Here is a 26,568-nt window from a genome sequence, read left to right as displayed (position 1 = left end):
TTTAGCACAAGGGCTAACTCAACCCATGACAACTAGTAAGTGCTGAGGAAAACTCGTTACTTATTCAAGTTAAGACTGAAGCAATCTGGCTGGAAAATTACTGCTTTCCTTTCCCATGGTGCACTGGTTAGGCAGACAATACTTCCTCAGTTCAGTACAGGAAAAACACCAAGAATATCTCAAGGCACAAACTGGTTTCTTACCAAAAGGTTGTATTGCCAGTGTTGCCTTTTGCAAGCAACACCATTCTGATCTGGAAGGTTTACTTATTTAGGGCCTGATCAGTTTGGTCCAGTGGAAAGCGTCCCTGTCCATGGCAGGCAGGTTGGAACTAGATCTTTAAGATCCCTTCCAACCCAAACCATTCTATGAGTCTATGAAACCTGATTAAGTTCTATTCAGGAAGATAAGGAGCCCCAAAATATTAAAATTAGGGGAAGTTATAAATACATGATTATTTCTTCTTTTCAAAAATAGCCTCTTATATCATCACTGCTGCTGGGTTTGTATGCTTTGCCTAAAAGTTACAAAAAGATTTTTCAGTCTGGTAAAAAACCTGCATTATTATTAGTTGCTATAATGATGAAGAAGTCAAACTTTCAAGTTTTTGTGTTGTTTGTTTTTTTTTTTTCTTTTTGTCTTATTTCAGGCTGCGGAACATTTACATTTCTATCCTCTGCCGTTGCTGCTGTAAGTGGACTTCTAATGGGTTATGAGCTGGGCCTTATCTCTGGAGCTCTTCTTCAGATGAGCAGCATATTAGCACTCTCCTGCAAACAGCAGGAAATCGTTGTAAGTTCCCTGCTTATTGGGGCCTTATTTGCATCCCTTAGTGGTGGATTCCTAATAGACCAATTTGGAAGGAGACTTGCTATTATTATTGCATCTTCTCTCCTTGTGCTGGGGAGTCTGATTTTACTGCCCTATGAATCCTATGGGATGCTTATTGTGGGGCGGATTGCCATAGGTGTTTCCATATCGTTGTCATCGATTGCAACCTGTGTGTATATTGCCGAGATCGCCCCACAGCACCGGAGAGGCCTCCTTGTATCCCTGAACGAACTCATGATCGTGATAGGCATTCTTTTGGCCTATATCTCAAATTACACCTTTGCCAGTGTACCTCATGGTTGGAAATACATGTTTAGCTTTGTGATTCCATTAGGTGCTTTGCAGGCTATTGCCATGTACTTCCTTCCCCCGAGTCCTCGGTTTCTTGTCATGAAAAACAACGATGAAGCGGCAAGAAAAGTACTGGAGAGGCTACGGGAAACATCAGATGCTACTAAAGAACTTACTGTGATCAAGTCTTCCCTGAAAGAGGAACATCAGTACAGTTTCTTGGACCTGTTTCGTTCAAAGAACAACATGAGGGCCCGAATGTTGGTAGGACTCACTTTAGTCTTTTTTGTGCAGACTACTGGGCAACCCAATATTTTATTTTATGCGTCGACAGTTTTGAAGTCAGTGGGGTTCCAGAGCAACGAAGCTGCCAGCTTGGCTTCTACTGGAGTTGGAGTGGTCAAAGTGGTCAGCACAGTCCCAGCCACGTTTTTTGTGGATCAGGTTGGAAGTAAAACTTTTCTTTGTATTGGTTCTTCTGTTATGGCAATCTCATTGGTCACTATGGGCTTAGTGAACCATAACATAGATGTGAACCTCACTAATGTCTGCAGAAGCCAGTCTCCTGAGGATTTCTTTCTCCAGAGAACAGGAAACCTCACTGGTGTCCTCAATGGGAGTCTCAAGGACCTCTTTGCTAGCGTGGTTTCACCAGAAAGATTGTCATATGATGCACAGAGAAGACCAGATGTTGTCAGGACAGGAGAACTGAACAGGACTGCCCTGGCAGGAGGCAAAAGCAAAACAGGGGCTCTCATCGAAAGTGAGGAGGTTCCTGTTGTCCTGAAATGGCTCTCACTGGCCAGCCTGCTTGTATATGTTGCTGCGTTTTCCATAGGTCTTGGACCAAGTAAGTGTTTCACTTTTCCATCTCTTTGTAATGATTTACTTACAAGGGGATTAAATGCTGGGATGGCATGCCCAGTTTGGCATCAGAGTTCCCAAGCTGGGCAGTATTTTCTGCTAATGTGTGCTTGCATTGTCACATACCATCTTGTGAGCCTGGGCTGTGCTTCTTAGGAAGAGATTCTGTCCGTTAAGGTCAACGTCTAATCTCCTTTCAATTCAGTGAAATTAACTGCTCCTCTTCAGTGAAGAACTGCTGTGAGCTTTGCACAGCAAAATGATTTGGCCCATGGCTCTCTTTCCTCTTCCTAGTCTATTGTGTCCTTACACTGGGAACGTTACCATGTAGGCATTTGCCAATGCTAACTCATAACCCCCCAGACCTCTCTATGGTATTACACTATCAAATCCATGAAATGCCAGTATGCCTGACTCCCACTTAGGATTTGGTCCCCTGACTATATAATAGTTTTCAGATGTAGGAAAGGCATTCAAGGTGTCATAGGTCATGGACAAATTGTGGTATCATCACCACTACCTGTGCTGAACAGCACAAGTGGAAGGACACAAAGGCATGTCCCTATACAACCAAGGGATTGCTGCAGCTGCCATCAGATCTGCATGGTTCCCACTCTCACCAGAGGAGAACAATATGCCATTCCCAGGTACTAGCAATTAAATCCTTCCATTTAGTTTTGTTTGATTTTGTTTCAATAGCACTTTCATATTATTGTACTTTGAAGGGGTTGGTTTTTAAAGCCACACTGCAGAACTCACATGCATGGAGCCCATTATTTATTAACTGACTTCACGTGCTTTTGTGCCCTGGCTCAAACTTGCCTTGCAAACACATCGTACTCCTGCTGCACTATTATGATAAAAAGCTTTCCACAAGAATACAACCCAACAATTGCACTAACAGCAACTCCCCTGCAGTATTTATTTATTTTAAACATTGCTTGCTGGGAGAGCAGTGTGAGATAAGCATTCATTGCCAGGGCAGCAAGCTTGACTGTGTTATTGCAGTGTCATTCCCTCCCTTGTAGACCATCTTGGGGCTGGATTCTGCTTTCGGTTACATAGGTTCAAGACCAAGGGTGCAACCCTGAAAAGAAAATGTTCCTTGAGCTTTTGCTTGGATGTTTTGAATGCACAGTAAATGACCTTCTAGGCAGGAGCACACATTCAGGCTTGGACTCCTGTTGAAAACTGCTTTCCTGTGGACCTGGCTGATTCTTTGAGCTGGCCTAACATATGAAGTTAAGAGTAATGACATCTACCTCTTCGAGGGCTACAGAAACTGAGGTATATTTGCTCGGCTAAGTTGAGAAGTCTTTGAGACCTGTGCTTGTTTTCTGACCTCTTTCTTGACTGAGACCACAAATGCTTTCAAGCAGGCACCATCTCAGTTCCAGCATGTTGAAATCACATAAGATAAAGCCATGGTGAGGCACTTTAAACTGACAAATGCATTTGTGCAAGTGAAGTCCAGGTCTAGGAGAGATACAGGTATTTTGAATTGCAGTTAAGCACTTTCAAAACCTTTCCATGCCTTTAAAAGTACACAATTCAGGTAAAATTGACAATGTATGTAAACTACAAGGGTCAGAGAATCAAGAGATTGCTGGAATCTGCAAAGGATCTGTTGTGGTTAAATAGTCTGAATTGGGATGCAAGGTTATGATTTGTGTCTCATATGTCACCTTAAACATTTGCTCCTTGGGCTCCAAATCCTTTAGCATGTTTTAAAAGCCTAGCTTTTTTATCCTAAGTGTGCTTTTCTTAGTGTAAAGAAAAAACCTGAGCCCCTCTGCTTACATAAAGTAAACATTTTTAACATGTTTATGTTATTTGTCTCTAAATCTAGTCTGTGGTCTGTACCAGACCATTAGGTATTGTCTACTCTGCAATGACAGGGAGGCATCAAGGCTGCACTCACTGGCTGCTGTGGCCAGGCAGTGCCTGGGGACAGAAGCACTGTAACCCCTGCACCAACATATTTTCAATGCAAAAATCTCATACTCCAGACAATATCTTCCCATCCTGCTGGCAGAGGTGAAGGTGGTTCTGAGGATGTGTCTGTAACCTACAGATCAAATCATTCTTTTGTACAAAGGGTAGAGGGGATCTTGTGCTTTTCCTTCCATCTCACAAGGCCATTTCTGGAATAAAATCACCCACTGCATAATGTTCTGTGGAGGTAAAGAAGAGTCTTGTGTAGTGTCATTAGGAAAATGGCACACTCTTCCTGGAGAATACTAACATTTTGGGAAGCAGACATTTGAAATGAGAGGGCTATTCTGAGGGAGAAATTGTGTTCCTTTCAAACAATGATTTCATTATGCTTGATACTGAAAGCTCAAGACTGCTGTGATTCACTTGAAAGTGAACATCAGATTATAGACCATGTCAAAAGTTCAAGTCTAGGGATTCTTTGATGATAGATGGTGCCAAATAGACATTCAGTTTAGGACAGGTATATAATCCCATTTAATGCTGTACTAGTCCTTTCTCTGCTAATCCCACATAGATATGAAAGTTGTCCAGAGAAGCTGTGCAGTCCTCTTCCTTGTAAATTCCACACTGGAACAGGTTGCCCAGGGAAGTGGTTGAGGCATCTTCCCTGGAGATATTCATGGTAAGACTCAGCAAGGCCCTGGGCAGCCTGATCTAGTTGGGAATGTCCATGCTGACTGCAAGGAGGTCAGACTTGATGACCTTTGGAGGTCCCTTCCATCCTGGACCATTCTATTCTATGATTCTATGATTCATTGTGCAGATCATGCAACCTGGGCTCTATCACCTTTTTAAGTACTTTGTCTTGCCCCCTCCACCTTTCTTTTTTTGGGATTCTGGTCAAAGAGCTAGTTACCATCTAGATCTGTATAGCAGGCCTTTATACATAATGTATTTCCCCACAATTTCACTTTTGTCTCCACATTACATGAAGTAGTTGGATTTTTTTTTTTAATGAACTATACATTTGCTAAATATATTTATTGCCATTTATCAAAGCACCCAGGCAATACAGTGATGAGCACTCAAAAAGAAACACCAAGAGATAAAAGCCATTTTTGCATGATGAAAGAATTCAGAAACTAAGCATCTGCTTAGTTCTTTTGGTTTTGGGGGTTTGTTTTTTTTTTTTTTTTTTTGCTTCTGGGGTGCTTTGTATTTATATCACCAACACTTAGGCAAGAAGAAAGCAGTACTTCTGCTGTTCTGTTTTGGATTAATTATGTTTGATGGTTTGCAATTCAGTTGCTTGTTCACACTCAATTTCACACAATTATGAGGACATTTCATAGGTGCAACAAATCAGTGTTGCATCACATCACAGAACAGCACATGCTGTCTCTCCAGAGATGTTTGTAGAGGCATTTCAAAGCAGTTAATAGCTAAGGGGATTTACTTGGCATGCATCTTTGTCTTGAGTTACCTTTGTCTGTATATCAGAAAGGTCAGATGAGGATCAGCTGTTCTCATTGCAGAAAGATGCCTGCAGAAGAATCTGAGCCTTGCAGAAATGCTGTTATGCCTTGCACAGGGGTAAGTGAGTGCAGGTTAATGAGATGAATGGAGTGTGGAGGAAGATCACTAATTTGTCACCCAAGCTGAAAGCTTGTTGAGACCCTGGAAAATAATTTATCACAAAGGACACACAAAGAAATCCTAGTCAGGGCCACAACCACACATGACCACTTACTAAATGATACAAAGTTAAGTGAAATAGAGCATCTCATTTGCCAGATGCTCTGTTCAAACCACTCGAGGAGCAAAATATAGTGGTCCTTTCTTACAAAGAGGTGGTACCTCCTTCACTCATCACTGTTGTGTGATGCAACATGTTGAGATGCAGAAAGCAGGAAAGACAAACTCCTCGAATATCAGACTTATTTTCCAAAATAAGGCTGTAAACATGTGGCTCTTGGGATGGGATGGAACATTTTCAAGAGAGTTCCCTTGCTTAACAACTGCAGGGCAGCTCTAGCCTTTCCAAAAGAGAGTGGGTGCCCAGAACATTGCTGTTTTCCTCAAGAACCTGATGAACATAGTTCTCACTCAGGTGTCAGATGGTATCTGTTATCAAAGCTCTGCTTCTCTGATGATCATTTCCTTTTGCACTGCCCAAAGAGGTGGTGGAAGCCCCATCCCTGTATATTTTTAAGGCCAGCCTGGATGTGGCTCTGGGCAACCTGGTTTAGCGGAAAGTGTCCCTGTCCATGGAAGGTGGGGGGTGGAACTAGATGATCCTTGAGGTCCCTTCCAACCATGACAGTTCTGTGATTCTGTGATTTAGGATCAAAGACTAAACCGGGAAAACTTCCCTTGATATTTTGCTATATTTTCCCTGAGTGAGGATCATTGGGTGATCTCACCAACAAGTAGCCAGAAGAGAGACAGTAGCACAATACACAGTACTACAGGGATACAGTGTGGTCTGGAGGCAATCTTTTTACTGAACAAAAATCAGAGGGGCTCCAAGCCCTAGACTTAGAAGCAAGTAATGCAAACTCCTTAGGGACCAAAAAAGCATCTGTTTTCCCAGTCTGAATTTGTTCTAGCAAATAAAAAGCAAGTGAGAAAAAAACAGGACTTGGGCAGTATCTCTTTTCAAATTATGAGAGTGCAGGTCAATGGAATCCACACATGTTAATGAGATTTTTTTGCTGTGGAGTGGGGAACACTGATTGATAGAGGGATGTTGGATACATGTATTTGGACTGAATGTATGGTATTGGTGCCTTGCACAAAGAGCTCTTCCTCCTCTGTCAGTCCTGTAAACACATTTCTGTATAATTGCAAAGGTGTTTAGGCACTTGACCAAGGAACTTTGGGACAATCTCTCGGTGCAAGTCACATCACCTCTGCTGATGTCACAGCAGTTTATGCTGAGCATGTGGATGCAAATCAATGAAAGCACCTACAAGTGGGATTGAGGGGCAATTTCATCGCATGAATCATCCTCAGAACCCTTTAGATGTATAAAATCTGAAGGTATTTATGTCTCTGAAAACATGAGACGGAAGATATTCTATTTCTACATGTCCTGAAGCAGCCTCCAACTCTGTGCTGCTCTCCAAAGCCAAGGGTGAACTCTCAGAGCTCTTCTCTTGGAGTGCATCACAGACTTGTCAGAGCTGCAGGGTCACCCCAGCTCCAAGCACTCAGAGCCTGCTTGGCATACACACACATGGCTGTTGCCACAACACAACCAAGGCAGATCAGTATCTGCAGCTGGAGAATTATCTTCTCGGTTTCAGGGCTTTGCACAAAAAACACCACATATGCCAATCCATCTAGATATAAAATCTAAACCCTTTTTAACATATTTGTGCTTGACAAATAATTTACAAAATTGACAAAAATAAGTATAGAATAGAGTCTTGGAGGAGGGAATTAGAACTTAGTGCAAGCGCTGCTTTTCTACATAGCTGTTGTAGTCCCATTGAAGCACAGATCCTGTGCTTGTAAGACCAACAATGCTTTGGTGTTGATTAAAACCTGTTAAACAGTGCAAGCCTTCTTAGACATGGGAAGAGCTAGCTCAGACATGGGACAGATCTGTGAAGTTCAGACCTGCAGTGGTTGTCAAGTATATCTGAGGACCATATACTAGGTGAGAGCAAGCACAGGACCTACAAAACGAGGGGCAGTTTGGGGACAGTGATTCCCCCCAGAGTGTCTCCCCAGTGGACTCTCAGATGCTGACTCACAGGTTCCTCCTGGATTTGGAGCCCCCTAACACCTCCCTGCTGTGTGTGTGGGTGTCGAGGCACAATGGCTGGCTGATGTTAGTAGGCACATTCAAAGCTGCTGGACCTGGCATGTGAGAGGGACAGACAAATCCTCACCTGTGTGCACACAGGTTAACAAACTAGTAGTTTGTGCTCACTACAGCCACTTTCTTTATGAGAAAATCTGGTGTCACAGCCAAGACTCAGAAGAGCATCCCTTAGGAGTTTCCTGTTGCTAACGACTTTTTTTTTTTTTTTGCCTCTGCTTTCCATACAAGTTTAAATTGAGTGCTTGGGCTTCAGGTCTGAGCACCTATATGATCCTAGTCCATGGAAGGGTGGCAGGCCACCAAGCCACCCTTGGGTTACTGGTTTCATATTGATGAAATTCCTCCCACATGAAGGACCTGGGATTACAGCTTTGTGTTCCCCAGGCTTTACCCCATCCCACCCCCCAAGAGTGGGCAGTGACTACACTCTCCAGTAAGCCTTTCTGTGATGCACCATGTTGCTGCAGTGGGAGCTCTCAATGTACTCTTCTGCTCTGTGAGGAGAAAAACTCATGCAGGGAGGTCAGTGAAGGTAAGTCTCTAGTGAGGTCAAATTTCAAGGCCAAATTTTTACTGATGAAAGACTAATTTGGGATGAGAGAAGTCCATTTCTAGCTAAAACTTCACAAGGTTTGTCGTATTGAATATATTAAATTTTTATCAGCATGAATGAATGCTTTAAAACTTAGCTAGTTTATAGCTAAAATGGAACAGATGTTTTAACATATTTGGAAATTTAACTCATGTGGGAGCCAGATCTCTCAGATAATCAACAAAGGGAAATACTCTCCCCGTCTAAGGGGGGCTTTCAGACCCCTGCTCTCTGACTCCTCCTTTGGTGCAGCCCTCCTTTCTTCACTGTTTAGGGAGTTTAGGAGGATCAAGAAGGTAAATCAGTCTGTGTGATAACATTCCATACATAACAGGCTTTAACTTTTGGTCAGCCCTGGCCAGGCAGTTGAACTAGGTTATTATTGTAGGTTCCTTTCAACTGAGCTATCCTATCCTATCCTATCCTATCCTATCCTATCCTATCCTATCCTATCCTATCCTATCCTATCCTATCCTATCCTATCCTATCCTATTCTTCTAGTCTAGTCTACTCTGGTCTAGTCTGATTGTGTATTGATGAAGTAATTTAAATTTACTTTTAAACCAATGTTCTGGACTGTGGGGAAGATGGAAGAAGGATCAGACAATAACAATCAAGGAGGGTGGATTCACAAGAAAAGTAAAAACCATGGAGGTGAGGAAGGAAATAAGTCCCTCTTCCAATCCATCACTGTCCTTCTTATGCAGTCTTATGCAGTCTGTGGGCACCTTTCCTTATTTATTTTACTGGATTATACAAGCCAAAACCCAGAGCTAGAACATTCCCCTAAGTCCATAGAATTACACTGGAGACAAATTTAGTCCCCTTGACTTTGCTCCTGTGATTCTTAGATCAACTGGCTACCTGAGTTGAAGCATGATTCATTAGCCCAGTTAAATGCAGAATCTTTTCAGTGTCTTTCACCTCAGTCACTAAATGGGTCTGTAACAAATCCCAAACCACTTGGTTTCACATATGACTGGGAACAGCCCAGAGACTTCATTACAGAGGTCACACCTGTTACTACCCCTATGATCCTGATTGCACAGGGCTGCTTTTTCTCTGCCCCAAAATACTCTTTGACTTAATGTTAATTACCAAATACTCTACCAGAAAGTCTTACGGGAAAGAGAACTGTCAGTGTGGAAATTCTGACCTTCCATGGATTTTGCTGGCTGATCCTTTGTTGTGAAGTACTGTAAGCTGTATAGCCCTGCACTAGCTTGGCCTGGCCTTAAATTTCAGATAAATGAGCAGCATCAATTTTACATTGTTTTGTGGTTTAGTCTGGAAAAAGAGATAGGGGTTGGGATTAAATCAAGCACTTGAAAGTAAGCAAGTGCTTAAATGCTTTGTTGGATCTGAACCAGGATAATAAACCTTGGAAATGTGCATGTTTCACTGCAGATCGGTACAGAAAGTCCTATTTTAGCTAATTAAAATTTTGTCTTGGATTCTTTATTTTATAACAAGGTTCCTAGCACTGTTCATTGTACTGGATCATCTTCTGATGCATGCCTCCATGTGGTTTGAATGTGACACTCCCAGTATTTATTAAGTTCCTTACTCCTGTGCAAATCAAACAGTCAAAGGTAAAAATGTGCAACCATGTAACTGACTGGCACTGCACATGCAGAGAGAATGGCCTCATGGTTAACAGCGCATGGAGTCAGGAAACTGTTTCTGAGTTTGTTTGTCACATTGAGCTCTGGGAAGAAAGCCAGGAAGATTTTCTCAAAGGGAAAGGGGGGATACAATAGGGCATCCAGCTTCTGTTGCCTTTGAAAATCAACCCTAAGTGCATAAAACTCTCCTAAAAGGAGAAGAACTAACCAGCATTTCGTAGTGAGAGTACCCAGAGTCTTCACATCTTCCTCCTGGCTGACTCCAGCAGAAACCAAAGCAAAGTATGGGCAGCAGTGACCAGAAAGGGACTTAAAAAAATAGATCACTGCAAGCCTCCTACTAAGTCACTGTTGTAAAAGGTTTCTTATCCTCTCCACTGGGAGTTTTGTAAAGCATATAAACAAACATCTATTTTGCAATAGCAAAGGTTTAAATTGCCCCCAGTTGCTGTGTCCCAACAGCTCTTTTCTCTTATGCACCCCCTCAAGGACCCTTGGATACTGTAAAACCAGGTTCATTTACCCCACCTATCTGGGTAATTTCTCCTTTCCATACTTTTTACAAGTGAACTATGTGATAATCTAAACTAATTCATGCACAGCTTCCTCACGAATTGGAGCCTCTGGCTTCTAAAGTCATTCCTCTGCAAATGCCTTGGAGGATTATCCTGGATTCAATATTCTGAACAAATAAACATCTACAAACAGCAGTACACTTTTAAAGTTTTAATTAAAAGTCTTTTTTGTTTATTTTAGTTCTGTTTTGTTTGATAGCAATATGTGATTTATTATAATAAGCACATTCTCCCTTGAAAGTTTGAGGGTCTTCTTGGTTGGTGTTTTTTTTCTTTTTCTCTCTCTTCTTTTTGCTTGCCCTGCAAGTTGTTCTGTCTTGATAGCACAGGTTGACTGTCTACATAAAAAAAGGATCAGAAAGAGAGACAATGGTTGTGAAATACAGTTGCAAACAGCAGTATCATCTCATCTATCTGTTCAAATCAACTTCTGTCAGGGGATCTGAAAAGCAGTAAAGACTATTACATACCTGCCTACAGTAAAGCTATGATACGACTTGCTGATATATTTGCTGCTGAGTACTGTTATTGGGCAAGATGGATCATAAATCATATTAACTAAGACAATTCTACCATTATTTGAACTATATCTGTGACTTCCTGCCCAGTAATCTTTCAGACAGGAATCACCATTTATGAGAAAGTTCTTCTTTCAAACTGAAAACATTAATTGAAGATCACTGAAAATAAATTTAAGAATATACTGAACAACTTGCATAAAAAAGGAAAATCCGTACCAGGCATTACACTTTTGTCGCATTCATGGAGACGAAAATTCCAACAGTAAAAAAAAAAAGATTGTTAAAATGCAAGCTCACAGTGGTGAGAAGATGGCTGAGAAAAATCAAAGGTGAAGTACATTTCACTGCTCTCCTTTTCAAGTGGCCCAGAAAACAGGGGAAGGAGGTAATTCATTGGTTTCACAAGTCTCTTCCCACAAAACCCTCCTGCTGCTCTAAAGTAAACTGGAGGAGGCATGAGTGAAGTGTGATTTCCATGGAGGAGGCATGAGCGAAGTGTGATTTCCATGGTGTGCTGTAAGCTTCTTTAAAAAAGCACATGTGAGTGTTCAGCCTGTCTAGTAGATAGTGATGCAAATAGTACAAGAATTTTTATACACTCTGATACAGCATCAGAGATAAAAGATTACATCCCAGTTGTCCTAACATATGTTACTTCAAGGCGTCTGCCTGAAGGATTAACCACTAGAAACAGAAATGCAATGTAACAGAACAAAAAGAATATAAGATTTGCAACACCACATCAGCTCCTTTTAGGAGCTGATACCTAATACCAAAGGTATTAGGTAGCTCACAACTGGTAGCCATAAATTTGCTCAGAGAGAACTGCCTTGAAAGCTGCAGAAGGAACTGCGTATTGCCTTCCCTCACACTGATCAGGATGCAGTCAGAGGCAGATTAGCTGAGGCTTCTCCTGATACCCTATGGCTCAGGAATAGAGCAATTCCGTTCCTTTTAATGTGTATACACAGGGTTTGATTTGACCCTTGGCCGGTTGGCATTCTGCCGGCAGTTTACACACTCTCCAAAGCAATACAGATGCTCATTTGCTCTGTATTTGCCAGTTATTGATTTTTGAGCAGCCACTTTGGTCTCATATTATGGGGCAGAGCCAGAGAGACAAATGGCTTTCATTAAGCAGAGTCATTGATTTTAACATCAGTGACAATCATCTGCTTTGGCCTCTTGCACAAAAGCATGGGCAGAATTTCAGTTCACTTTTAGTGCACCATATCTCTTCTGCTTGCTTTGGAAAAGGACAAATTCACTCTCTCTTTCCAAATTAAGCATCCCTCACTTCTGCCAGACTCCCAGCTGGGCAGTCTGCTTTACTGGAGCTGCTGCAAAGCCTTTGCATGAGTTACATTGTGTGGGTGCTGAGAGCAGTGCTGCAAGTAGTGCTGGTGCACCACAGCAGCAGGTCCCCTGTTGCCCCAAATCTCAGCTCTGCCCCAGTGCTGCGTTCCCTCACAGGTACACACCTCACCAACAAGCACACCACAAAGGCTTGTGTCATCCCTTGCAATGTGCCTCTTGAAATCAAAGCAAACCAGAACTGAAAATAGCCTTTAATAAGAAGTAGCTGGCCATCTGGCTACTTGTGTTAATCACAGAATCATAGAATAGTCCAGGCTGGAAGGGACCTCCAAAGGTCATCTAGTCTGACCTCCCCACAGTCCGCAGGGACATCCCCAGAAGAACAGGAAATCAGCCAAATGAAAAATCTGTGGGTTTTCATAAGAAAAAAAATCTGGTCTTGGCAAAGCCAGTCATTAGCCATGTCTTTTGACTTCTTTCCTCTCATGGTAGTTTCGCAGTGGCTTGCTTGCGTCCTTCCCCAATACTGAAAATTTGTTACACATTCTTAGATGGTCTGCCTGCGTTACTGGTGGGATAATCCCATCCTTATCTTCCTTTGGACCCCGTGTTTTTAACAACCCAGTCCTCTCTTAGAAAGTCTTACATACTTCTGCTTACTTCCCTCCTAAGCTCTAAGCCCATTTAATCTCTTTCCAGTGTTCATACCTCAGAAACTTGAATTCTTTTAAGTGTTGCAATGGCTGCTTTCTAAATCTCACCATAAAGAACTTGATCTCACACAATACAGGTATAGGAAAGCAAAAAAAAAAAAAAAAAAAACTGCTAAGCAGCAAATGAATACCAAGGGAATCTAATATTTCATTAATGAGACCTGCTGAGCAGCTTCCAATTTGCTTCTGCCTCCTGGCAGGAATAAGGTCAAACAAAGCAAGGACATTTTTCATTCATGTATCTCACTTGAATATTTAGTAGCCCCAACCTCATAGTATTTCTCAGACATTCTCAGTTTTTTTCTGCTTCTCTGATTTCTGTTAATTTTTTAAAATAATTTTTTATTTACTGCACAGTTGTAAAGTAAGGAAGTTTCAGACATCTCTTTGCTTATGGCCCAAACACAAAGCTCACTGACATGTTGGCTCAAACAAAAGGGCTACTCAATCTTTTACCCTGCCTCCAACAACAGTCAGCAGCTAAGGGAAAATATATGAGAAAAGGCCCATGCAACATGCAGAGTGTGTCCTTCAGCCTATCTGTAGTTCAGGGAATGTCAAGAAAAATGTTGGGGATTTATTTTTACTATCATGAACAACAGTTCTTGGTGGATCTTTTTCCACATATAAAGAGAAATAATGTTTTAAAAATCAGCACTTAGTTGTTGCAACTCATTAATATTTTTCACACCTGATGCATCTTGTGAAAATGAGTTCCACAGTTGAAACACACAGTCTGAAAAATCCTCTCATCTTGCCTAACTGCTGTCCCTAGTAACTTCACTTGGATTTTCTTGGTTTGTATCTTTAAAAATGCAGTGAAAATGTCCTCTCTCATCATCTTCACTTCAACTGCTTCTCTCCCCTGTACATCATCTAAACTGAAGAGTTCTTGCTTGTTTAATTGCTCTTTCTCTGTGGCTTACCCAGTTCTGAGCTGACCCAACCTTCATGCAGCACGACAAACACAGAGGCACAACAGGCATTATTGGTGGCACATTCAGTGCTCCCTTCTTAATAACTACCAAGCCTCTGTTTGCATCCGTGACTGCTTCCTTATGGGAACTGATGATGTCCCTGAACTGCTCGTGAAGGCTCCAGTACTTCTGTCCCACACAGTGCTGACATGCTGGTGTGTGTGTACTGGTAGCTGATTTTCTCCTTGCATGTTACTTTGTGTGGAATTTATGGGTCTTTTTTTTTTTTTTTTAAGTACTCAGTACTTTGAGATTCTTTTGAAATTCTTTATGATCCTTCTTCTTTTTGTTACCTCAACTAATTTTGTACCATCAGTACGTTTTACATGTGTGTTCACCTCCCTTTATGAATACCTTCTTATCTATCCCATGGCACTTCACCAAAGATCTATGCAACCAAAAAGCACAGTAGCTCATTCATTTTGATTCCCATGCTCCTTAGCTCTTCCAAGAGATGTGTTTTTTCTCAGTGAAAACTAGACAAAAACTAGGCATACCCCTCCTTTCCATTTTCCAGCTGAGATTACTTAGTTTAATCCTAGTTCCAGCCAGTAGCTTGGTACAGAGTCTAGCAGGGTAACCCCTTCATGCATCCTCATGGAATATTTTCTTCAATGCTGGCATGTCTCACCTCCTCCATCCCTGGCCTCATCCTTTTGGCCATCAGACTCTCAAAATACCTGTCTGCCTGATGATGTGATTAAAAGTAACTTTTCAACAATTACAGTGTGTTTTCTTTGTTTGGACACAGTTTACACATTTATAGAAGGTATATTTGTATTTCTAACAGCTTTCTTATCCAGTTTTTTATCTGTGCTGAACTATTTTTATTTTGTTTTGTTGTATGTGTATTTTATGCCTCTAATCAGATAATTTAAATATTGCCCATAAAACCATTGAAGCATTTACCCTAACTGTGCTTTTAATTTCTCTATAGAAAGCAGGCTTATTCTAATATTGCTCTCCTTCCAAAACAAAACATGGTAGGCGCTTGGCTTGTCCATTTCTACAAGAATATTGTTTTTGAAATGTTATAGCCAATGAAACAGAGCATCTTTGTGACAGGTACATCTTGAACCACCTCTGCTCAGCACTGAAGATTTGATTTTTAATCTTTGCTCATTAAGTATCAGGGAAAGTGCTAAAAGAAACTGTCATCTATGGCATATAAAATGTAGTCCCAGCACTGTGAACTATTATGCAATTTATTCAGCCTCAATGGAAGCAGCTGGAATCATCCATTATTATTTTGTTTTCTGCCTTTACAGCTCCTGTGACTTTGTTAAGAGGTGAATGCCACCATCCTGGTCAATGGGTTATTTTTATACCTGTATCCTCTTGCCCTGTTTGGGCAAGGAATGTCAGGGCATTGAGTTTCTGGATACTTAATGAAACAGTTAAGCTTTTTCTGATTCAACGCAATATTTCTTCTGCATTTGCAATAGGTGTTCTTTTCTCCAGGTTGTACCATCATGAAAGATTATTCACCTACACAATTTTTCCTAACTGTTGTCAACATGCAACACACTACAGGTCAGCAAAGGTGAGCTATTACTTGCAGCCACTGCAAGAACAAATTGCACAGTTTTTAATCTGAGCAAGACTCATGCTGAGTCCTTGGCCTCCTCTCTTACCCACATCTGGCCTGAAGAGCACTAGCTCTTTCCCCATCCGTTCCACAAACACCAGCCAAAGGTGGCTGGAGCATACACTTGAAATATATTGAGTGTGTGCAATGGAGTTACTACCACAACATCCTTTTGAAATAATGTTAGATTACACAGCAGAAGGAGAGGTGAGGAAGAGGTTATGTGGACCCTCTTTTCAAGGATTTCCTCTGCAAAATGCCGCTGCTTAGGCTGGTGAAAGCAGAGCACAGGTTTGACTTGGCAGTGACTTTGGGAGCGCGCAGGTTAAATTTCTGCAGCGCTGCGTGCAAACAGCACACAGGGTAGCAGCAGTCATTTTGAACGGGAGCCCAAACCTCATTACTGGCTCTCCAAGAGAAAGCCATGTCCCCACTGTACCTACAGCAGCTGCTGCTTTTTGGCAAAGACACAAATAGTGAAAACAAGCCCAGAGAGGTGCTAAAAGCAAAGAATCGATGGTTATCGCTGGTTCAGCTTGGGGAAAGGGATAAACATACTGTAATAGATATCAGATTTCTACAACTGCTCTTTCTCCACGGGGAATAAGCCTACCCACTCCTTGCCAGCTAAGCAGAGGTCAGGGCCGTGCCAGAGGAAGTAGCTACCATTAGCAGACATGAAGAACAGATCTGGTGTGTCAGTGGGATCTGTCTGAATAAATTAACTAGTTGAAAGAAGAGTAGCTAACCACTAGTGCAGATAATGCAGATCCTCGTGTATTTTGGTTTCTGAACAGGAAAATGGTATGTTTCAAGCCTCCAGACAAATCACAGTTAGCCTGAAAGGGAAGTCTGTCCTTGGAAAATAGTACTGGAGCTGCTGCAGTGCCACACGTTTCAGCTATGGTATAAGCTGTCTGCTAGCACTTGTAAGGCTGTTGAAGCTTGTTTAGCTCGGGGCTCACCCAGCCTTGCAGGACTGCTGTGTCAGTGCACAGGACTCATTCCTCCTCACTTTGTGTCTCTCTAGGCAGCCACTGGAAGTTGCTCAAATGCAAGAATATTCTAGAAGAAGCAAATACAGACTCAAGTACCCTTGGTATTTGGGTTATGCTGGGCAGAAAGCAGATTTGAATTCTGTTTAAGGTGACTATGAACATCCCTTTTGCTAGTCTAGGTGTATAATCATTTTTCCAGAAGAATTCTGGTGCTGGTTGCCAAGATACCCTGTGGGGACAAACTCCAAGGATTTCACATGCACAGCTCACTAGGGCTTCTTTGCATCTCACTTACTGGCTGCCTTGGGGTTTGGCTAGCACTCCCTTTCATGACATATTTTATCGGCTGTGACTGGTTTCAATAGCCCTCATGTTGAGGAGGGGCAAAACATAATCATGAGATCCCTGTGCATTGCCAGGGCCTGATTTTGCTCAGGTGCAGGGCTAGCTGGCCTGGCAGGGTGTCACATTACAGATAAGATCCTGAAGCCTGCCTCTGAGAGTCCAAGACTCTTACTGGAACTATTTAATAAAATTAACCCTTGCCCCTCTTTTCCAGTGCCCCAGTATGGACTTGCACTGACAGAGGTTAAAAAAGTTAAAACGATCAAATTGTTTAACTTATTAAAGCAACAGATACAACAGATTTGGGATTGAGGGTGATAAATGCAAGATGACTGATCTCAGGATCAGTTAATCCCAGGAAATATCCAACAAAGCCAGGGAAACAAAACTTTTCAGTATCTCTAATATATAATGGTAATGAAGCAAAAGTTCAGCAGTACATTGAAGGTGCAATTCTTGCCAAGAAAGGTGTCCCTGTCTTGGGTGTAGGAAAAGGAGCACAGTCTGTCCTCCTACCTCTCTTTCCCTCCCAGCTGCTGATGCACCTCTTGCTGCTGGCCCTTCTGCACTTCCTGCTCCTGGTGCTGGTGTTAGTGCCCTTGCACACACTTGTGGCAGCTGCTGCCCTGGAGAGATGTTCCCTCCCGGGGCCCTAGCCCCAGCTGTCCCCTTCTTCTAGGTGACTTTTATCATGATTTCGGTGGAGAGTTGAGTAATATAGTCATATATGTTTAGCGTGTACTCGTTTGGGCTCATTAGCAGAGCAAGTGATGTGAACTTTCACATTAAAATTTCAGTTAATTAGGCAAAGATCTTTGCTTGGGCACTCTGGCCTTCCAAGTCTGTTTTGAAGTTAGGTGTTTATGCTATTTTAGCCTTGTTTCGTCAGTTTTAGCCGAAACAGGGCTGTCTTATCTTCACAAGACTCCCTTGGTGGTTGGCAGGCCAGCTTCACAGATCCTCACTTAACACAAACTCCTGCTGATTGTAAATGACCTTGGTCCTGAAGTGTGCTAAATCAAACTTGCCTCCACGTCCCAGGGTAAAGTAGGCAGTTACCCCACATAGGGGAAAGTGTCTGCTTGAGATGCCAGCTCTCTCCTCCTTTGCTCCTCCACCTTGTGTGCAGACACCCTACAGAACACACCCAGGGCATTTTTTTAGAGCAATGTTTGTCTTGCCAGCAGTGAGTGTATTAAACTCTGCTGTGATCCAAGTCAGGAAAAAATAATTTAAAAAAAGCCTCTCTACAGCTGCTGTTAGACACGGCTGCAGCTGTGATAGGACCAAGTGCCACTAGACTGTGTGCAACAGTGTTAGTGTGGTCTTGATTCTCCGGAATTAAATCACCACTCTGCCAGGTCACTCCCACTGTGGGAGTGAAGAGTTTGGGGGATTTATTTTTCGGTTTTCTCTTCTCTTCTCTTCTCTTCTCTTCTCTTCTCTTCTCTTCTCTTCTCTTCTCTTCTCTTCTCTTCTCTTCTCTTCTCTTCTCTTCTCTTCTCTTCTCTTCTCTTCTCTTCTCTTTTCTCTTCTCTTCTCTTCTCTTCTCTTCTCTTCTCTTCTCTTCTCTTCTCTTCTCTTCTCTTCTCTTCTCTCCTCTTTTCTTTTCCTTTTCTTTTCCTTTCCTTTTCTTTTCTCTTTTCTTCTTTTCCTTTTCTTTTCTTTTCTTTTCTTTTCTTTTCTTTTCTTTTCTTTTCTTTTCTTTTCTTTTCTTTTCTTTTCTTTTCTTTTCTTTTCTTTTCTTTTCTTTTCTTTTCTTTTCTTATCTTTTCTTTTCTTTTCTTTTCTCTTTTTTTTTCTTTTCTTTCTTTTCTTTTCTCTTTTCTTTTCTTTTCTTTTCTTTTCTTTTCTTTTCTTTTCTTTTCTTTTCTTTTCTTTTCTTTTCTTTTCTTTTCTTTTCTTTTCTTTTCTTTTCTTTTCTTTTCTTTTCTTTTCCTTTCTTTTCTTTTCTTTTCCTTTCTTTTCTTTTCTTCCCTTTTCTTTTCTTCCCTTTTCTTTTCTTCTTTTCTTTTTTTCTTTTCTTATTTTTTTGTTTTCTTTTTTCCTTTCTTTCTTAGAAAAAAAAAATCTGGGCCAGCTCCACGAAACATCATTGAATTCAACTCTGTGGTACAAAGAAATCTAGAGTTTGCTCAAATCTGCTTGTTAACTGAAGACTTGCTGTTTTGCTGTTGTTGTTTGGTTTTTTATGATTACTATTTGGTCCCCTTTTACTTAGTCCTTTCTAGCCTTCTTCTGCAACACAATTTTCTTTTCTATCTTTACCAGTCACAAAGGGATCCTCTAAGTATCTGAAGGGATACTGCAGCATCACACACACATGTACATAGACGAGCCTCTTTCTAAAATGTGACTTCAAGAGTGCTCAGTGCAAGTGTCCTGAGGAAGTTCCATTCTGTCATTTTGCAGAAACAACATCTCACAGGAGCAATTCATAATGGCCATGTCCAAGGGTCTGAAGACACAGTTCATCCATGTGTACTTCTCTGCTTTTGTGCTGGTCATCTGCTAACCCACAATCTCTTCACACAGCAACCTCTTGCTGATGTATCTTGTTTGAACTAAAGATGGTGGTATTGTTTTTTGGTTTGGTTTTACTTGTTTGTAGTTTTTAAATTATTTTCTAATAATCAGGAATCACACAGAAATGTGCTGCTTTTTTTTTCCCTTTTAAAATTTTTTCTCTTGCTGTTGAAGTGGTTACACAGCCCACTCTTCATGTCTGAATTTGTTTTTGTGGGCTAGCAATACCAGCATTTAGATCACCTGTGGCATGGTGTGATATGAAGGAGCCAAAAATCAGGTCCTCTCTCTTCATTTATACCTCAGCAATCTCAGTTATATGGAGCAGAGAGCTGGAATAGCAAATACACTTCAGAGTGTCAGGTTGATTTATAAGGTGACATAAACACACAGGGCCTCTCCAAGGCTGAAGATTACTTTGGTTTGCTGCCCTACTTCCATTAGTGTTATGTCACTTGAGAGTTATTTAGTCAGAGCTCCCTTTCATATACAGATGTGCAGTCAGAGCTCACTTCCCCAGTTTCATGTGCTCTGGCAAATCCAGGGAAGGGATGATGCCTCCAGGCTGATGCTGACTGCTGCACATGCTGCTTGAAGATGATGGGTGGTCCTCCAGGGCTTGGACTCCCACAAATCTAGTGTCCCTGGAAATGACCTTATTCTTTCAGGTGGCTTCATCTGAATTCATGGACTACCTCAATTTACAGGAAAGGAAGTCATCCTTTTAAAGGCAATGTATGGTTTTTAAATTATTATTTATTTTTATTTCAGTGTCCTGGCTGGTCCTGAGTGAAATTTTCCCTGGTGGGATCAGAGGACGGGCCATGGCTTTGACATCCAGCATGAACTGGGGTATAAATCTCCTCATCTCCTTGACATTTTTGACTGTAACTGGTAAGATTTCTCTGTTTCCTTCCAAGTTCATCATATTCTCCTAGTGAAGAAAATTAATTGTACAAACAATACTGCTAAAACTGCAACTGTGATGCCCCAGGAGCTAAATTCAGATCTCCGTTTAAGTGCTGTTTGTTACTGTAACTTCACCATTTCTACCACATCTTTCTAAGTTTGTGCTAGTAATTACAATCTCAGAGTGCTGCCTATCAGAATATCTTGCACATCATCTCCATAGGCTGTGAACCTCAGCTCTTGAAAACCACCAGTCTTAGTAGGTTGAAAATACAAAATATCTAGGATTTTGTCCTGCATCTTCTGAAGTCAGTTGAAATCTTGCACTAGATCAGACAGGACTAAAGGACATTCCCATGGAAACAATTCCTTTCCACGGGACTGACCTGGCTTTGAGAACATTTCGTTTAGGAAAATGTGTCTTTGTAAGGTAAAAATATTTCATGTTTTAATGTGAGAAAGTAGACTACCATACAAAGGGATAAACAAGGGAAAAAGTCAAATGATGATGTTGAAATTCAGTGATCAGCAAATATTTTTGTAATTATATTTCATAAAACATTTTGCAAACTTTAGGTTTTTAGTTTATTCTGAGGAAAATATCTGCTAGAAATCAAAACATGTAAGGGAAAAGAAATTCAACGGTTCCTTTAATGCTGTATCACTTTCCATAGAGGCAGGCAAAGTCATAGGATCATAAAATGTTTATGTTGGAAAAGATCTTTTAAGATCATTGAGTCCAACCATTAATCCAGCACTGCCAAGTCCACTGCTAAACCATGTCACTAAGTACCACATCTATAGTCTTTAAATACCTCCAGGAAGGGTGACTCAGTCACTTCCCTGGGCAGCCTGTTCCAATGCTATATAACCCTTTCAGTGAAGAAATCTTCCCTTGCACAACTTGAGGCCATTTCCTCTAGCCTTACTGCTAGTTAACTGGGAGAAGTGACAGACCCTCACTTTGCTCCAAACTGCTCTCAGGTAGTTGTGGAGAGCTGCAAGGTCTTCTCTCTTCATGCTTTTCACCATGCTAAATAACCCACTCCCTCAGTCAATTGTCTTAAGGCTTGTTCTCCAGACTTTTCACCAGCTTTGTTGCCTTCTCTGAACACACTCCAGCAACCCAAAGTCCTTATTGTAGTGAGAAGCCCAAAACTGAACACAGTATTTGAGGTGTGGCTTCACCAGTGATGAGTACAATCACTTCTCCACTCCTGCTGGCCAGGATGCTGTTGGCCTTCTTGGCCACACTGACCAACACTATATCTATTTCCTATGGAAACGTCCCCAAAAACTAGACAGTGCAGACCTGAGGTCCTTAGCCTCAACTGTTTCACCTGAATATCTCCTCCTCCTGTCACGCAGCATTACTTGTTCATGAACACCCAGATGTTGTTCTGGTCTAAGCTTCAAGGAATGTAAATCCACAGTAAGTCTTTTGGCTTAGTTGGGTCTAATCTGCATTTATGAAAGGATAACTACAAGGGAATATGTGTTGCTAGTCTATGGCAGACAGGCAGAATTGGAAATTTCATCTTTAAATGAATACATGTGGATGTCATGGTGGCTAGCAGCACTTACACTTAGGATCTGATGCAGAAGATATCAGCTAAATTAGCAGCTCATGATATAACTGTCAAATGCCTCAACTGTCTAGCTTAGTATTAGCAGGGAAAAGGGCTAAGGGGGCTGCAGCAGCCTGTTGGGTCTGTATTCACTTTACTTGCCAGGGGCTATAGAGTGCATCCCTCAGCTTCAGGACCTTCTTGCTCCTGGAGTGTAGGTCAGAAAAACACTTATCCTTGGCTGTCTTGAATGTCTTTCTAGCCCTAGCCCTGTGACTTGTGCTGGAAATGCTGGAAATTGACAGGGGGGAATTTAGCTGTAGCTAAATCCACCTGGATGCATTCCTGTGCAGAATACCCTAAGTGATCCTGCTCTGGCAGGGGGGTTGGACCCGATGATCTCTTGAGGTCCCTTCTAACCTCTGATATACTGTGATACTGTGATATTGTGAACTGCAACAATGTGGAAAAACGCTTAGTTTTGTTCAATGCAGGAATAAGGCAGGAATTGGTTTAACAATACCAAACATGGGTGAAAATTCAAGGCACTTGTGATCTTCAGTGCCTTTGCACTAAGGAGTAGCAATGGCTACTCTACTCCAGAGTGACAAGCAAAACAAATCTATTGATTTGTTCATGCTAAATAGGTCAATATGGGCTCATCGATTTTCTTTCATAAGGAGTGCTAGAAAAAACAAACCCACTCTTCCTTTTCAAATCATGGCCAGGCACAAATAAGTGGGTCAAGAATAACAGGCTAACTTTTTTCTGACTTTTCCTGTGCATTAGGGGCTGTATTCTATGAAAATACAACATTGGAAAAATTTATAATATTTGAAAATTAAGAGATGTTTTCTTCCTTTCTAGAGCTCATTGGCTTGTCTTGGGTGTGCTTCATTTACACAATAATGAGCCTAGTATCTCTGGCTTTTGTCATTGTGTTTATACCAGAGACCAAAGGATGCTCTTTGGAGCAAATATCCATGGAACTAGCTAAACAGTAAGTACCAAACATGTGACTGCATCCCCCTGGTGCCAGAGGGACAAAGCCTTTCAAAGCTACCTGCTAACAAAAAAGGAAACTGTGTTGATATTTTTCTGGAAAAATCAGATTCTCTCAAGGCTTGAGTATGCACATGTTGACTTCAGTGGCCATGAGCAGATTTTTTTGGTGTTGAAGGACTGGCCCTAAAGGGATGGTGGTTTCCAGCATCCCTGTGAGGAACACCTGCAGACAGATCTGTCTCCCCAGCACTTTTGCTGACCAGTGTTCCCAGACAAGAGGGAAACTGTGTTCCCTCACTTAGGGCTATCTGTCTTGGCTCACATGCAGCGAAAGGGCTAGAGTGGAACCCTATCTCAAATACTTCAAGGCTCCGTATGCATTTCGATAGCTCTTTTAGATAGGGCATTTTTGTGTGCATTTAATATGTGTCTCTGTAGACTCTTTGAGATCATACTAAACAAAGGTTCTTCCAGCATGAGTTTTATGTCCCCAGCTCAACACATAAAAAGGGTAGAAGGGGCAATGAGAGGGACAGACACTGTTGGTGTTATGAACGCCTGAATGCCATTTGGCCCCTTTAATATGGTCTATTTTGACTAGGTTTGTGTCTTTTGACTCTACCTGTCCTTTCTCATCCCTCAGAAACAGAGTGGCCCTTGGAATTACATGTGTTCAACAGAAGTAGCACATCAATTTGGAGAACAGCATTAAATGGTGTGCAGATACACATGCTGTTTACTTACAATCTCTAAACACAGGTGTCATTGACCACAAATTAACTAGCATTTTTTTATTGTCAATTTGCTACTGCCCACTTTCAGTTTTTCTTGGCCATTAAAAAATATAGAAAAAAAACCCTAAGCAGCTAAGTTTTTTTAAAATGCAGTACTCTCCTGATCTGTTCAAGAGCTACTTTCTAGCTGCTACTTGCATTTTTAGACTTGTCTCAGAAGCCATCAGCATAATGAATAAAAGAACAAAATGATAGGGAAAATAGCATAATGAATAAAAAAATAAAGAAATGATAGGGAAAATAATGTAGTGGGTCAAATTTTCGCAGGGCTGATAGCCTGGAGTGGGAGTCAGGCTTGGGCAGAGCTGGAGGCATGTTGCTAGAGGGGAGGCAGCCTCCCTCCTGTTCCTCCACACAGTGGACGAGGAGGGCTCCCTCACCCTCTCCCTGCTGACAGCCTGCGAGCAGGCCGCTGGGCAAGACAAATAGCACCCAGAGAAAGGAGGCACAGGTGGGAATGTTCAATCTGAAAGAGACAGACTTCTGGAGAGTGGCAGTGATGTGACCAGCCTAGTGTGATGGGCCATCCTGTAGTGGGGTTTTTTGGATTATCAGAGAATACACTTTCTAAAGGGTAAAACGCAGCTCAGCCAGGCTTGAGGGAGATTGCTTACGGGCTAATTAAGAACAATTATCCCAGTGCTGAAAGCCCGGAGACAATTGCACAGCCGAAGCCCCAGAGCCCTCCCTGGCAGAGGTCAGGTTCATGGACTGAGAAACAGGCGTTTTCTGGTGCAGCCTGTGCTGTTTCCCGCCGGGCACCCTTCCCGCCTTCCTCCTTAAAGGCAGGAGGAAATCCGCTTAAAGGCAGCCGGAGCGGCCGAGTGGAGAGCAGCCGGGCCTAGAGCGCGAAGCCCTCCCCGGCGCGGGAAGCCGGACCCAGCAGAAGCAGCCGGAGGCGGCGGGCCCAACAGGGGGAGCCAGAGGCGCCGGGCCCAGCTGGGGGAACTGGCGGCGACGGCCGCCCCCGCGCGGTGAGGCGGGGAAGCGCCGCGGTCTCCGGAGCATCCCCGGAACGTTCGGGTAGCTCGGCGGAGTGCACGCAGCCGTCCTGCTGTGCCCTTAGAAGCAGGCGTGAGCAGCAGGGAGAGCGCTCTGCCAGCGGTGTTCAGTGGTAAACCTCTGTGGGCTTTTTTTTCCCCTTGTGATTCTCCAGGAAATACCGGAAGAGCCCCTTGTGCTGGGTGAACCAGCGGAGAGAGGAATTGGTGCCGGTGGAACTTGCCAAGAGAGAGAAAGAGCAGCTCTACTAGACCCGGGACAATCAAAACAGCCTTCACTGGGGAAAAAAAAAAAAAAAAAAAGTTCAGTGATTTTCATTCTCTGATGGGACACACGCTATCTTTATTATACACAAGTTATTCTTTCTTTCATATCTTAGTAGAGCTTCTATCAGTGGCAGTTTACAGCAAATATTAAAGATTGTTGTAGTTTATAATTTTTTTTTTTTAACCTAGGCTCTCTCTGATTCAAACCACTATCCCACACTGCCCCTGAGGTTACTCACCTCTTATATACAGGAGGTGCACAATTCCAGTTACTAATATTCAAGAAGAGTTTAGCCTGGAAAAGGTGCAAAGAACAACTGGGGTACCAAGAAGGAATAGACTTGTGGGGACACGTCTGTTTAGCCTAGCAAAAAAAAAAAGGGGGGAGGGCAGGGAGGAGCTGAAAAGGGTCAGCAGCTCTTTGTTTGTACCCTTGGGAAGACACTAGGAAGAAAATTGGACAGCTATGGAGTGTAAAGGACAGTGTTAATGCAGCACTCGGTATGAACTCCTTACAAAATAATTTAGGCTTCAGAGCTTAACGAGACTTGAAAAAGGATCTTGTTCATCAGAACTTAATTATTTGTAACACAGAGCATGCTCAGCTCATAAACGAAACTTTTCATACAGTTTCCTGGAAAGGTCAGAATTCAGTGAGCTAGGAAATACTCTTCAGAAAACAGTTGAATTTTTTAATGAGCTATTTGCATAATCAGTTACTCTGGACTGAGGATGGTCTTACAGAAGCGATAAGATTTCTATGGCTTCCCAGTCCCAGGAAACCTGGAAGCTGGAGGTACCAGAGTTGATGCCAAAATAATTTTATTTCTCAACACAGGGCGCACTAGACTTTGACTTTTGGATTCAGAAAGCAAGAACTGCGTGGTACAGGGCAGCACAAAGAGAATTCAGAAACCATTTCTTTTTCTTAGAATGTTAATAGATTTTGTTAGAATGATCAGTAAATAAATATTTATTAATAATATATAAATAAATGGTTCTTTGTTTAGAGAAAGAAAAAAAAGCATCCTTTGAAAACATGCTGGCTATCTCAGCAGTCACACAGCAGCATTTCGTCCAGCATATAATTGAGATTGACACTGTCACCTGGAGTGCAGATACTACTCCTCACTAAGCACATGATCTCACTTTATTTGCTGTCTCATAACATCAAAACCACATGACTGTGTCCTGCACTAAAGGAGCAGTAGCTTACTGATCCAGGTAAAGTTTTAATTCTGAGCAGAGCAGATCAGTTCTGGTCAGATTCACATAAGGTCACACTTCCAGATACTGACACTGTAAACTTATAGGAGCAACACTGTAGATTTATAGGAGGTCTATTTGGACAGTGAGCATGTGTTCAAATCTGAAAAGAAACTATTGAGCATGAGGACATGATTTGCCAGAAGTCACTGGAAATTTAGCTATCTCAGGATGGAAGTGTACTGACCAACTCTGTGCCACAACATTCCTGCATTGTAAGCTTTA

At 42.0% G+C, this 26,568-nt stretch overlaps 1 protein-coding gene across 1 annotated transcript in view; it reads left to right on the top strand.

Annotated features, from left to right (window-relative positions):
- Positions 1-25,062, top strand: part of SLC2A12 (solute carrier family 2 member 12) — a 32,392-nt gene extending 7,330 nt beyond the window's left edge. Inside the window, exons 2-5 of the mRNA XM_054398890.1 lie at positions 650-1,972; positions 20,305-20,427; positions 22,878-23,010; positions 24,966-25,062. Coding sequence (XP_054254865.1) covers positions 650-1,972; positions 20,305-20,427; positions 22,878-23,010; positions 24,966-25,062 — 1,676 coding nt within the window. The remainder of the gene's footprint in view (positions 1-649; positions 1,973-20,304; positions 20,428-22,877; positions 23,011-24,965) is intronic.
- The last annotated feature ends 1,506 nt before the right edge of the window (positions 25,063-26,568 follow it).

This window comes from Indicator indicator, chromosome 2 (genome assembly GCF_027791375.1).
Source record: "Indicator indicator isolate 239-I01 chromosome 2, UM_Iind_1.1, whole genome shotgun sequence".
Classification (NCBI taxonomy): domain Eukaryota; kingdom Metazoa; phylum Chordata; class Aves; order Piciformes; family Indicatoridae; genus Indicator; species Indicator indicator.
This window is presented reverse-complemented; position numbering and strand designations above follow the sequence as displayed.